The sequence below is a fragment of the Montipora foliosa genome, chromosome 6, assembly GCF_036669935.1.
Source record: "Montipora foliosa isolate CH-2021 chromosome 6, ASM3666993v2, whole genome shotgun sequence".
Classification (NCBI taxonomy): domain Eukaryota; kingdom Metazoa; phylum Cnidaria; class Anthozoa; order Scleractinia; family Acroporidae; genus Montipora; species Montipora foliosa.
The window spans coordinates 28,275,233-28,290,232 of NC_090874.1; the positions used below are offsets into that span (position 1 = coordinate 28,275,233).

Sequence of the window (15,000 nt, forward strand, 5' to 3'; positions counted from 1 at the left end):
GAAATTGGTCGCCAGTTGTCTAGAAGTGAACCATTGTTTGATTTCTTTTCAGTGAGAGTAATAGCTGCCTGTTTTTGGGAACATGACGTTTCTGCTCTTTCAAAACATTCATTGGAGCACAGCATGAAGGGTATACATAGAATTCAACAGGAATTCTGTTAGTCCCAGGGGATTTGTTAGTTTGAAAATCTTGTAGGATTGACTCGCATTCCTTCAGAGTTATATTCCTCTTCCATAAGCACTTTTGTTCTTCTGTAAGTCTAGGGATTTTTATGTTTTTAAAGACAGATTCTGTTGCCTGTGTGCTGTCTGCACTCCTATTTCTACTTGTATATATATCTTGAAAAATCGTTTTTGTTCAGAAAGTATGTTGAAAGGATCGGTTTTGATATAACCACATATCTCCGCATATGCTTTTTAATATGGTTCCCTTTCTCTAAGTTAACAAAATATTTGGTGCTTCTCTCACCATGTTCGTGCCAGCGAGCCCCTGCGCAAATCACAATTCCTTGAACTTTTTCTTCGTAAAGTAACTCCAGATTTTCTTGCACTGAATTTAAAGCATCCACATCCGCCTCATTAAGATCATAATCAACATTCTGCTTAGCTTTGGTTTATCTGACAAAACTTTACCTTCTTTGGCTTACCACACATGAAGCTTCACTGTCATATCATTAATGTAATCATCATCATCCAAAAGGGAGCACTTCATTGCTGTTGCAGAAATGTATGGCAATTGCTGCATGGTCTGTTTCGATCGCTGGAATTATATCTCTTGCTATTACTAGATCATGCAGACTATTGAAAATCAGCCAGAAGTCTAAGCACAAAAGAATCACAGGGGAGTTTTGGCTCCATGTAACGCTTTTTGTTTCAGGATCTTTAACTCTTCAAATGTCAACCAGGTCGAGCTCTTCCTGCAAACTTTCAATTGTTGCAACAACAGATTTCCTTGGTATAAATATACCTCTTTTCTTATCAAGTAGCAGATTTAGAGGCCAGTTAACATCTCCTGCAATAATGATATTTTTTTCGTCCAGGTTTTCCTTGTACAATGTCGATCCTAAGGTGTTTAAAAATTTGACGATACCGAAATCTCTGTTTGGAGCATAAATATTAATCAATACATACATTTTGTCTTTAATTTCATCATTTAGAATTACATAGCGTCCCATGGGGTCCAGGTCTTTCGAATGAATGACACAATCAATACCTTTCTTGATCAAGGTTGGTACTCCACAAGAACTCGAGCTTCCAATTGAGTCATAATAATCTTGCCTGCCCATTCATTTTCCATTGCGTTTCTTTGCCTTTTTTTGAATGGTTTTTTTCTAAGACAGAAAAATCAGCCTTTTGCTTTTGACACCACGTAAAGATTGTTCTTTTTTTTTAGTGCTGATGAAATGTGTGGTCCAGTGGTTAGGGCGCTTTCCTTGAGTTCTGGAGGTCCCGGGTTCAAGACCAGCCTTGACCACATATTGAATTTGTTCCTGGTAGTCCCTTGTTCAACTTCCCAGCAGCACTTGTAAATAGTCACCTCGTTTACCTCCGGCCAGTTTGGATTCTTAACAGTTGTTGTTGTGCTGTTCTTCCATTTCATTAATTTGTTTTCATTGCCCTGAAAAGCCCGGATTGGGAGCAGTCAATTGAGTGTGTATTTACGTATATGTATACATGTATGTCTGCCCCTTACATTTAACGAAACCTGTTTACAGGTATTGATATCCGTTAAGTTAGTTTCATTGCCCTGAAAAGCCCCGATGGGGAGCAGTCAATTGAGTGTGTATTTATGTATATATGTATATATGTATGTCTGCCCTTACATTTAATGAAACCTGTTAAAAAAACGATATCCATTAAGTTAGTCCAAAGGTTAGAATTCAGATAACTGTGGGATTGTAGAAGAACTAAAATAAGCAAAAGGTAAGTTGTGCTTCACCAGGCTTCTGCTCAGTTACAGTGGTAATTAACATATGGCTTGTATTACACAAAAGGAAATGAAACAGAAATTATATCAATAATATAGGGAACAACTGATTGAGAAATATACTACATTTTACACAAACCATACAAAAATCAGGGGGAAAAAAGTCAAATCTCTTACCTTATTTTCAGAAAAAAACCATTCTGTATCCATAACTCCAAATGTCATCAATCCTTAGCCCCTTCACGATACTTTTAGAAATAGTGAGAATGAAAAAATGTGTCTATGGAATGTTAATTTTGAGAAGAAAAATTCCTTTGCTAAAAGCTATCCAAGGTGACAAACAAAAAAACATACACAATGAAAGTACAATATTAAAGTGTGTAAAATTAAGCTCGTAATAAACAAAGAACTTCAATAGTTATATATTTGCCATCAATATAAAGTTTATCTGGTCTGGATTACTGGAACTTGCATGTTTGCCTTCTTCAGTTTGTTCATCTTAACTTCTCTCAGTAATTCAAATTTAATGTTTCCGCTGTGGCTATGCGCCTTGATGTGACAGCTACTGATTTCATCCTTTCATTTTTCTACGCTTACCTGAAGCTCTTTAATGTGATTGTCTACAAATGTAGAATTTTTCTCAACAAGGCTCTTCTGCTTGTCTTTCACCGAACTCACCTCTATTCCCAGAGAAGGAACTTTGCCTTGTAGACCTTTAACAGCCCTATAGATGGTTTGCAACCAATCTAAGGAGACACAGATAACAATGCTGCAATTTACAATTGCTGATGGACGAACAAAAGGAGCTAATGAGACATCTTTTGCTTCCATCCACCAACACGGCAGGAATGACGCAATGTGAAAACCACCTATTCTGTCACAAATTTTGCCATGCTGTTTTCCTTTATTTTTTTGTCTTTGCTGTATAGAATATTTAAGTCCCAAGATGTGAAACCTTGATGAGGAAAAATTTAATCGAATCCACCAATCACAACGCTCAATTTCCAACCATCAAAAGGGATGTGAACGAGCTCCTACTACTACTATTGTGACACCTTATGAAAGAGGAGCCCAAAGTTTCCTTTCCTGTTAAATGATAAAGAGGATGAATAGAATAAAGTAACTGCCAAAAACTTGAACAAGAAAGCAATTCAGATTCATAATATACAGGTAATCATAGTATGTCTTCTAAATAGGAATAATGGTGACATGTTATTGTTTCCCTGTAATTTTGATAAAAAGAGCTTTTGTGAAATCGTAGCAATTGGACAAACCATAATGCACCATAGTAAAATTATTATTTAACATGGACACACTCAAGATATTCAAAAACAAAACTGAGCAATTCTGAAATTCGTTTAATTTGGATACAAACATGTTCCTGGCAAAAAAGGTAAACAGACTTGATTGTAAGCATATTTCCAGTGATTTAACGCCTTCAATATTCAGAGCAGCACTATCAGATTTCACCGCCAGACACATGTTCCTCAATGGACAACCTCTCAGGGGTGCAAAGGTGTACATTTTGGCAGGAAATTCGAATTTGGACGGGAAATTCAAACGTACATTAGGCAGGAAATTCAACATTTAAATGATGACGTCACAGATACATGAAAGAGTAAAAGGAGGGCGATATAGGAGAAAGACAAGGGGGATGACGTCACACACAGAGATGGGTTGAGAGGGAATGGCATCACAGAGACTGGCGCCCCTCACGGTAAGAAATGGAAACAAGACGGGATTTTTTTTTATGAATCAAACGGTTTAATGAGAAACTTTGCAGTTCATCATTTTTGGCATTCATGACTTTTTCTAATTTGCCAAACCATCCACCAGAAAGAAGGATAATGTAATGATTATGTGACACATAACACTTTGTGGAACACATATTGTTCCATGAATGTAGTGTCGCATTGCTCCATGTAGTAATAAAAACACAACAAGAGACCAGGGTTTGTGTCGTTCGAGACTAACGCTAATGATTTAATCACTGTAATATGAAGATTCTAAACTTATAATGGTTTACGTCACAGTAGCTCGTTAGATGTCGGCTGCAGAAGAAGCAAAACTCATCCGAAGATCTGGTAAAGGGAGAGGATTGTCTAAGTGTTTATATTGTCAGTCAGTGACTGCATTTGCAAAAACTGCTATAACATAAAACGTGCAGTGGTTGTGTTTTGAGTAGGCTCGTAAACTTGGATAGAGTTTACTTTGTCTTGGTTCTATGCATTCCACAAAGTGTTATGTGTCACATACTCGATACATAATCCTTCTTTTTGCTGGACGGTTTTGCAAATTATAAAAAGTCTATGAAATCAAAAAATGACAAACTTGAAGAGAATGCTCACAGTTTTCTGATGGACAATGAACTGAATTCGGACGATAAAGCAAACAGTCGTCTTCTTGCCGCACTCCTGTCAGACAACAAAGGGATGTAAAAAAAAGGGCTATGGGGCGTACGTGTGGGGCACGGTCTCTAAACTGAGTTGATAATGTACAGAACGTTGAGAACTCAACTTTGTTTGTCTTTTTTCTGGTCTCTGTGTTGTAAGTATTTCTCCAGGGAGAACCCTTATGGGGATGTCCCCTCCAATTTTTTTCTGCAAATAGTTTGTCATTAAACCGTTTGGTTCCTAAAATGGTCTTGTCTTGTTTCCATTTTTTATTGTGAGGTGGGTGGGTGTCTGTGACATCATTCCCTCTTGACTCATCCCCATGTGTGACGTCATCCCTCTTGTCTATATCTTTTATCGCCCTCCTCTCTTCCAACTTTTTTACAATGTGACGTCATTGCTTAAATTTTGAAATTTTCACCCAAATTTCCCGCCAAAATGTGAATCCCCCAATCAGAACGCTCCAATTCCAATGGTTAAAAGGGACATGAACACGGTCCTACCGCTACGTATGATGCCCTCCCCATGTAACACTTTTTTTCTTTCATGAATGCAGGGATTTCTTCTGTGGCGTCCATAATGATTCCCAGTCCATTGCCTGTAGAAATCTCATAGTACACCCCTCCTGATGTCCCGCCACATTTTTGCCCTGCACAACATGTATTTTTTCAACTCCCTGGACAATTGCTGAGAATCAATATTTTGTGTGATGTTTTTGCCCATTAGTACATCCTTGTTAGAAAAAGTTATTTTGGGACATTTTACTTATTGCGGGAGGGGAAAGTAATTTCCTTAAAGGGGCTAGGTCACGCTATTTAAGGTAAGTTTGTTAAATTTTGTTAATTATGAGCTCTAAACGTCAAATTGGCAGAGCAAGAGTCTTCCATTTGCAAAATCACGGCCACATAACAACTGAGAATGATTTTCCAGCTGTGTAAATGACATTTTGATATAGACTGATATAAATTTGAAAAAAGGTGGGCCGACGTTTTTCAAATTTACCCGAATTCAGTCCATTTCAATCTTCTCCAGTTTTGTCCATCCATGTCACTTCTTGGCTTCCATGTGCTTTGTTAGAGTTCTTCTAAAGTTTTGAACAGTTATTTTGATATTTTAGTTAATTCTATGACCATTCGATCAGAGCTGAAATTGCCTAAAATTGCGTGACCTAGCCCCTTTAAGGGGAATCTGAATTTCTTGGCTTAATGATTAAAGAACCCTTTTTTTCCAAAACGAAGATACAACACAATCAGATGATGGAGGAGATACAAGCCCACAGTGATATGCAGGTATTGTTTGAATACTTATTTTAATGATAATGGACCTTATTTATAAATGGCAGTCAATTTATAATTCTTTTGTCGAAGTGCAAATTAGCCTACCAAGCCTCGATACCATACAGTGAATTGAAAAGAATTCTTGCTCTAAAATGAGGCTTGGTAGGGTAATTTGCACGTGGACAAAAGAGTTATAAATGTGACTGCCACTTATGAATAAGGTCTATAATCTGGTGCACATTCATATTCAAAGGCATAAGATCATGCTAAAACCCTCCGTGAGGCACCTTATTTTCACCAATGAGGTCAGAAGCCATTATCATCTGCAGGAATCCCAGGAGGGTGATGATAAAATTTTATGTGATTGTGAAGGTAGATCTGTTTTGGCAAAATGAGGACTTGACTTTATTTTGAAAAGAAGTTGACGTTTCTTAAAAATCTTCTTAGGATGTTGAAGTAACATAAAAAATGAGTGCGAGTGTCTCATCAGGCCTTTCACACACTGAGAAATAGGTGAACGCATGATGCCGAAAGGCGGAGAGCTTGTATTGTTTCGAGGTGTTTGGGCCCCCTGGTGATACAGGTTTTCAAACTTTTTTACTATGTACATGTATGAGTGTGATGTTATTATATTTTGTTTTATCAAACGAGTGATACTAATTTGTAAAGGAGAATTTTGAATATGCAAGATTTGGATGAGTTTAAAAATTAAGAGGTAGAACTTGTTAGGAAATTTACATAACTGGCGTGATGGGTAGCGAGTCAGAATCACACTGTTTTAGCCAGCCAAAATCGTCTTTCCAAGAAAGTGATTTGGCTAACGAGGTCATTCCAGGTTCAATTAAACACAAAAATAAGTGGGCTGTGTAGCTAAATCAGGGGATAAATGTTGTGTGGAAACTTCAAAAGACCTAATAAAGATGACGAAAAACTCTGCAACTGCCGACGACATGAGAACTGCCCAACTAATGAGAAATGCTTCACAAAGAACTTAGTTTATAAAGCTGAAGTTACATCAACGGAAGATAACACTAGACAAACATACATAGGAGTAACTGCCAACGACTTAAGACAAGATACAGAAACCATTTATAATCCCTACACAACGAAAAGTACAAACATGAAACGGAGTTATCCAAACACGTTTGGAAGCTAAAAAAGGAAAACCGACAATTTTCGATCAGATGGGCCATCGTCAAGCAAGTACCAGTGGGCAGAAACGGAAAACGAAACTTCAGTCTGTGCCTAGAAGAAAAGCTTATGATTATGAAAGGCTGTTCAAAGAACATTTTTAATACACGCTCTGAAATGTTTTGTAAATTTGGTCATGTTATATAACACCATCATTTTGGATGTCACCTTTGTTTTTATGAGCTTATAATAAATTTGACCTGTCAGTTGCCTGAAGATCACCAACCCATGTGAAACTCAGAGTAGCGACAACTGATCTTTGCCTTATGGAGGTTGTTTCACTTGTCCTGGGAGTGCAAGCATGAAAAGGTGTGAACGCATCTGCGTTCATTATAGTCCTTTGCCAACATGGTGTAAGTCAGTCAATTTCGGATAACATATCTCACAAGAAAGGAGCGGGTATGGGAGAGAAAGTTACTGTTTCAAGTGATTAACGGAGGTGCTTTTTTTGACAATCTTTGCCAGAAGACATTAGCATTTGGAAGGTGTCAATCTCGAATACTGATACCTTCAATGGATGCTCACCAGATCTCTTGCTGTCCCAGATGTGGCAAGAAAGTGGGCCAGCCAGAGGAAATATATAAATGGGAATACAAAAACAAATCTCCAAGGTGGCAACACAAAAGACAAATTTATAAGCACAAAACGGCTCTTTAGGGCTACCAAACAAAATAAAAGTTCATAAACTGAGATTTGAAAAGTCCCTTTCTCTGAGAGCAAAGGGTAATGGAGTATGCGAAAAACCCGCATATACATGTAAGAACCTACAAGCTCAAATTTTGGCATTTAAATACCCAAAATATAAAAGCCTGTTCACCCTGGCGAAGAAAAATAGGTTATACAAAAAGGGAGTCCAATTTTATTGTGAGAGAAACTTCTGGCAAGGAGTTATTGTATATGTTTTCTTTGATTTACATTTTTTTGACAGAAAATGAAAAAAATCAAGCCCATGTTAGATTTCTATACAAATTATTGAAATTTCGTGTTATTATTTGTGATTAACTCATGCAAGTGCTCTAATAGTCTGAGTGGTACAGTATCTTGAATGCAGAATTAACATTTTTGTTTCTAGAAAAGTGGATAAATACCATGTCCTCCATCCTCAGACTCGTGTAACGTATTTAAGGGATCTTAATTCACCTGTCCCCTTAATTCAGCTGTGAGGAAAAAAAAAAGAAAATGAATAGTTGATTGCAGCATCTTAAAGTTACAGTTAAAACCAATGTAGTACATGTGTATACCATGTATTGTCCTGTAAATAATGTCTCAGATATAGCCTGGGGTCAGGCTCTTTGGTGAGGGGGTTACATGAAAAATAATTTTTACTGTTTCTCCCCAAGATAACCTCTCTAAAACAAGAAAGAGATTCCTTACTCCAGAAAATTGAACACGAGAGTCCACCAGATGCACAGCAGTCGAGAGATCTGCAGAGAGAGAATGCTCAGGTTTGTTGTCATTTCGGTTAAGAAGTATTTCCAATTCATGTAATGCTTGCTAATGTCATGCTAGGAAAGTACCATGGAAAATTTGATAGCTGCACTAATGAAATGCTTTTCATCAAAGGCTAAATGCTCAATGTATATATGCTATAGAGTGACTCTATAGTTCTAAGTTTCTGGTTTAACTTTTGATAAAACTTGTACACTGAATGGCACTTTTTTGAGCCATTGTTAGTAGTAGTACCGGCTACTTCAGACCCATTTTGACAGGTAGTCATCAAATGACATCAACAAGCAAAAAGACAAAAGAAGGGGGCGTGCATAAGTTAAGGGCAAGTTGGGGCATGATGCAAGACCACGTAACCGTAACCCTAACATGTGTAACAACACATGCATCACATGAATTAGGGTTAGGTTATGAGATGCCAGTCACGTACCTACATGAGGTGAGAAGGCAAGGGGGACGTGCATTAATTAGGTGCAAGTTTCAACAGGTAACCCTGGCTCTACGACACTGCAAGTTTCAGTGGGGAAAATATATTAAGCGGGTACATGTGTGTGGCGCATAAAATAGTACTTTGTGTCCATGTCATTTTGGCAGTGTGTGAATAGGCTGGCTTTGAGGGAGAGCTCCTTCCTGCTCTGGAGTTGAAGAGGGAATGAGATATGACAGCAGAGCAAAGACAACAACAACACCTTTATTCGCTTTGTACTTAATTACATCCATATGCATAAAGAGAGAAGAGATAATTTTTTTTTCTGGTACTTAAAAGCCTGGAGCTGAAAGAATCCTAAGATTTTCTAGCCAGTTCTCCAGATGTTTAAAGTTGTGAAGAATTGAGATAGAATCTTCTAAGAAGCAATTTTAAAGATAGAATGCAATAAGAGAGAAAGTCTATATGCTTAAGTTATGTTTAACTATGTTGTTCTGACAGTAAATGAGGTTTCAGTTGTTTTGAGAATTGATATACATTCAGTTCTTTAACGTTTGAGGGAATTTTGTCCCAGACAATACATGCAGCATATTCGATTGTTTGTTTTCCCGTGTTAGTTTGCATTTTTTTTATGTAAAGGTTTTGTTTCGATGCATGCCTGGTATTGTAGTTGTGAACATTACTAGCATATTGAAAATAATTTGAAAACAGCTTTGGGAGGAGGCCTTTATGCCAAAAGTACGTGAATTTTAAAATGTGGAATCGATAAACATTATGTACCGTCAGAACATCTAATAAATTTAGCAGGGGAAGTGCACTTTCTGTGTGCTCGCCATAAGTTGTGGCAAAGAAAATAAGCCTACCAGAATGATTTTGTTTAGTTTGTATCTTATCAATATGTGTTTTATATGCACTTCCCCATGCCATGTTTGCGTAGGAAATATATGGGTATATTAATTAAGCTATAGTATATATGTTTCATTTGCGGAAGAGTAAGATAATCTCTCAGCTTAGACAAAATACCATTGTTTCGTGCAATTCTTGTACAGATGTATGAAATATGATTATTAAAAGACATCGTTTCATCAAGCAAAACACCTGAATACCAGTACTTTATTTTTTGCTTCCTTTGTAGCACATTTATCGTACCATCTGCAATTTCAATATTGATATTTACTTGGTCATCTTTTTTCTTCTTCAAGACTAAGGAAAAGAAACCACTCACAATCACACCAGATGACCTCATCAAAAAGCAGTCAGAAACACAATCAAATAAAAATAGCAGTCAAAGGAAAAACCTCGAGAATATCTTGATTTGATCTCTGTTTCCACCAGTTTTGTAATATTTATGTTCATGTGAAGTTGTCACAGTTCACTGCCAGTTTTATAGCTATTGTTTTCAAGCAAGACGCAGCTGGAATATTTAATTTGCTGACCGGGTTTTAGTTGCTTGGTTTATCAATCAAGCAGACACGAGAAAGCAAACATTTCAAACGTTTGATGGAATGAACAGAAAACCCTTATGACAAAGGTTTTGGCTGAACCTTCTGTATTAATGAAACATGTAAAGGGATGTTTGGTATTTTTAGTCACGTTTTTTAATCAAGGTTGAACGTTTTGATGTTTTTGTTCAACTTCAAGACACAATTTTTTCCGTGGGAACATTGAAAGCGTCTATTGTTACAAACTACAAGCCTGGGCAAGTATTGTAGCAGTCGGTTAATGAATTATCTGAAGTAATCTCCTCTGAGCATATAAAAGGAGATCTCTCGAACACTCAAACTCATTCGCTTTTAAATCTTCTTCAGGAGAGAATCAAGAGCGCTCTAGGATCGTGTGTTCCAGGGAGTGTCCAACCATTGGAAGTAATGAATGAATGAATGAAATCTATATTGATAATACTAAGCAGAACAGATTGTGCTAGTTTACAAGAATTTGAAGTTAAAAACTTACTAAGTACAATGTATATATATATATCCCTTGGAAAGTTATAGAATTGATAAAATTTTAGATAAAATTAAAAAAGCATCTATTTATAAAAATATTCTTACAACGTTCGGTATTGACCCTAGGTAGGATAAAATTATGCCCCCTACTCTTAGCCCATTTCTGTCTCTTTGAGGAGGAAGAAGGTCATGGAAAATGTGGTTCCGATCATCAACTATACTATCCCAAAGTTTCCTATCCCTCTCCTTTATCTTATCATTCATGGTAATTAGATTACTTGTATAACCATACTTATATGCTCTTTTGTTGAATTTATCAATTCTACTGAGATACTTTGCATTGAATGCAGCCCCCCACACCTCGATCCCAAAGATAAATAAAGACATAATTAAACTGTTATATAACATAGTCAGCTCAATAGGAGAATAACCATAGAATTTACAGACTCTTAAAATGTATAATCGTGAACTGGCCTTACTTAAAAGGGTGTCAAATTGTTTATCCCAATTAGTAGGATTTGTTGATTTTGTTGTTCAATGGTGGTAGGTTCATTGGCCTGCCACACTTCCCATTCTTGGTAGGTCTGCTCCATGACTTGCACAGTGGGTTTGGGTGGGATGGGTGACAGGGCTGGCAATTCCTTACCTCCTCCATTTCTTTCAGAATGGCCAGAGCGTTCTTTTTTCTGCATGTTTGCGTGACTTCTGTCTTTTTCTTGGTAGGAGGTTTGGATGGACGAATCGTTACGACTTGTTCTTTTTCAGATATGATAAAATCTCATGAAAAAAGTGGGCAAGAACACCACTTTTATAACCCCAAAACGTTTGTCCCTCAAGGTATGATGGACCAGTGACGTCATTAGGAACCAATCACAGAATGGTCTATTTGCCTTTTGATTGGCTATCGATGAGGTCATGGTATCTTGTGATTGGTTTTCGATGAGGTCATCTGGTGTGATTGTGATTGGTTTCTTTTCCTTACTCATGTCTTTGCTCCATTGTCATCTCTCATTCACAGTTCAATTCCAGAGCAGGAAGTATCTCTCTCTCTTCAAGCCAGCCAAAGTGATATGCAGACACAGTACTATTTTATGTGCCACACACACATATGTGCGCTGAATATATTTTCTCGGTTAAAATTTACATGTGTTGTGGAACAAGGATTGCATGTTCAAATTTATGCACACCCTCATTGCCTTCTCATTTTGTGTACGTACGTGACTGGCATCTCATCAACCCAACCCTAATTTATGCAATGCACATCTTAGGGTTATGCAGCATTGCATCATGCCCCAACTTGCCCTTAATTTGTGCATGCCTCCTTCTTTTGTCTTTTTGAGTGATGTCATCATTAGATGACTACCTGCCAAAATGGGTTTGAAGTACCCAATACTACTACTATTTTTTTATCCTCGATTTATATATTCTAGTTAATAATTTTAAGAAATGAGTGACCACTTTCAATTTAAAACAGGACGTTTTGGTCGTTGAAGGACCATCATCAGTTGTAATGAGAGTTACAGTTGTGATTTGAATTATAACAGCAATGACACAATTTACAATTCAACGGTTGACATGTAAATGTGCGCGACATAACACAAAGCATTCATCACACCACATGCATAACGAACAATGGCAAAATAAAATGAATAATCGAAATAAATGATAGAAAAGTAAATACCAAAAGAAAAGTAACAGTAATAATTATAATTAGAACAAAAGATTGAGGTTGGGATGTTTTACTTGCTTGTTTATTAATGATCGATTCGTCCAGGAGAGATATTGAGCTTCTTTCAGAAGGAGCTGAAGTCTATTTGATGCCAAATCCAAAATAGAAAAGCATTTTTTGGGGCGTCCAACTGCTGAAGATCTCCTCTTGCCCCTATTTTGGCAGTCCTTTTCATGGGACACCAGGAGAATGTTAGATAAATGTAAGGATTCTCCTATTTTTTATGACAGTCGCTATGTTGATGACACTTTTTGTGTTTTCAAAACTGAGCATGATGCTCTCACGTTTTGCAACACTCCAACATTAGTTTCACATTGGAAAAGGAATTAGATCACAAATTAGCATTCCTGGATGTTCTGGTGAATAACTACATGGGAATGTTCATACTTCAATCCTCCACAAATGAACTTTCACGGGTTTACCTACTAACTTTTTTAGCTTCTGCAGACTGCAGACCAGGGGTAAAATGCAGATTGAGGCTATAAAGTAACTGTTGAAAAAGCCCAAACCCCTTAGAAATGCTAACCTTAGGCCTAAAACAATATTTAGGCTTAATTGTTAGCATTTCTAATGGGTTTGGGCTTTTTCAACAGTTCATTATAACCTCAGTCTGCATTTTACCCCCGGTCTGCAGTCTGCAGTCTGCGTTTTATACTGACCCCTTTCAGATATAAGGTTGGTCTGGTTTTTGCATTAGTTGATTGAACTTAAAAAAGCAACAGCTCTTTGTTGGGCCTCCATAATAACATTAGGCCTAACAACTCTTGTTTAGGTCTAATTAGGCCTAAGGCTAGCTTTATTGAATGTTTAGGTTTCTTTCTGTGATGGTAAAACAGAGACCTGTGACCTGAGACCTGTGTTTTGTACCTGCTGGGAATAAATATGAGGATTTGCATGAGTTTATTTCTAAGAGCCTTGAGAGGATGCCTTTATTTAGGACTGAATTTTAATATATCAAAATTGGGGGCTACTATGATTGTTACTGTTATTTTTATTTTTTAATTTACTTTTCTTGATTATTCATTTTATTTTGGTTTTGTTTATTATACATATGGCATGATGGATGCTTTGTGTTGTGTCTTGTGCACTTGCATTTCAACCATTGAATTGTAAATTGTAAATTGCTGTTATAACTCAAATCACAACTGTAACTCTCATCACAACTGGTCATTATTATTAATGTACGCAGCCAAATAGAAAATCGGCCTCTTCAAAACACACGCTCAGCGGGCCACAAAAGACTGACAGCGGGCTGCTAATGCATTATCAGCCCTACAGCTGATTGGTTCTTGCTTCAACTTTGTGATATGCCTATTATTTATAGGCGATTTTACGCATTTTTTCGGTAATTTTAAATAAGTTCGCTGGACTGAGTTGATTCGTTAATAGCTTGTTCAATCAACACTTACATGATGATTTGAAGTGACTTTGAATTCGGTATTCACTTAGCTTGTATTATTAAAACTCGCATTCTTGATATCATTTGGCCTTGTTTATTGATAATAATGATAATGACATGACTTTTTTCGGGAATATTGTTTATTTGCGCCCTTGTAGTTTCATTTGCGGCCCTTGCTAAATCACACTACGGAGGCGCAAATAAACAATATTGCCTCGAAAAGTCATGTTATACCCTTATTGAAGGATTGAAACATGTCTTGTTTTAAATTGAAAGTGGTTATTCATGACATATACAGTACACGTTCAATTTTGTGCTGTTGAATTTTTCATTCTTCTGGCATTTGTTACTTCCCTCTTTAAAGAAGCATCAGACATGTAAAGTTTAAAAAGTCTTGTTCTCTTGACTTAATTAGCTCCACATGAAACTCAAAGGCCTCTTGGTTGAACTAGATGAAATCAGAGGACAGCAGGAATCGTCTGGTATACAGTCTGATCATGTGAGTTCTTCATTTTTTTTACTTCATGGCACTGCTAGGGAGAAAATAAAGAAATTTGAAGAGAGGACAGCTTCAGGCAGATCAAAACAACATTTTCTTTTTTTAACCACAGTCATGTCCCTCAGAACTGGTAGGCATTAATTGGAGTACAATGTTACTCCACAGTAGTTTAAGTTAATATGGAAATGGTGGTCTGCCATCTTGGGCGGGTCATATTACTCTGCATTTTTAGTAAAACCGAGGTCTTTCATTGATGATGTGGTAATATTTTTTCAATTTTAAAACAATTGATTAAATGTGACCCTCCATATGATTTTAGGGACAAAGGTGATAGCACGCTCACAACACGCTTCCACTTGAAAACAATAGAAACTGACTAAAACACGCTTGCTGAGCACACTAGAGCACACATTAATGAGCTTATGCTTTTGTTTCATGTAACACACTTGAAACAATACAGCGTGAGCACGCAAACACGGAAAGCGTGTTAATCTTCGAAAATTAATGAAACCTAGCGTGCAAGAGGACACAGCACACTAGCACACTAGTGTGTTAGTGTGCAGCACGCATGTTAAAAGAGCATATTTAATATGCTCTTTTTAGGGTATATTTTGTATGTTGTAAAAGGAATGATGGCTTATTTTAGTAGTATGTCTTAAAAATTAAACAGGGTTAACTCATTCACAGTACTACAGAGTTTGAAATTTTCCTTTAGGTGGACAGGAAATAATTTGCAAGGCTTTGCCAAGAGCTCTTTATACAAGGT

General features: G+C 37.0%; 1 protein-coding gene across 7 annotated transcripts in view; it reads left to right on the plus strand.

The window, feature by feature from the left end:
- The window catches only part of LOC138007093 (centrosomal protein of 83 kDa-like), a 622,454-nt gene that overhangs the window by 58,310 nt on the left and 549,144 nt on the right, over positions 1-15,000 (plus strand). For all 7 annotated transcript variants that reach the window (XR_011123993.1, XM_068853816.1, XM_068853815.1 and 4 more), the window contains 3 exons: positions 5,559-5,609; positions 8,129-8,233; positions 14,151-14,234. Coding sequence is in view for 6 of the 7 variants with exons in the window: in XM_068853816.1 (XP_068709917.1) it covers positions 5,559-5,609; positions 8,129-8,233; positions 14,151-14,234 (240 nt within the window). In the remaining variant the exon portion in view is untranslated. The remainder of the gene's footprint in view (positions 1-5,558; positions 5,610-8,128; positions 8,234-14,150; positions 14,235-15,000) is intronic.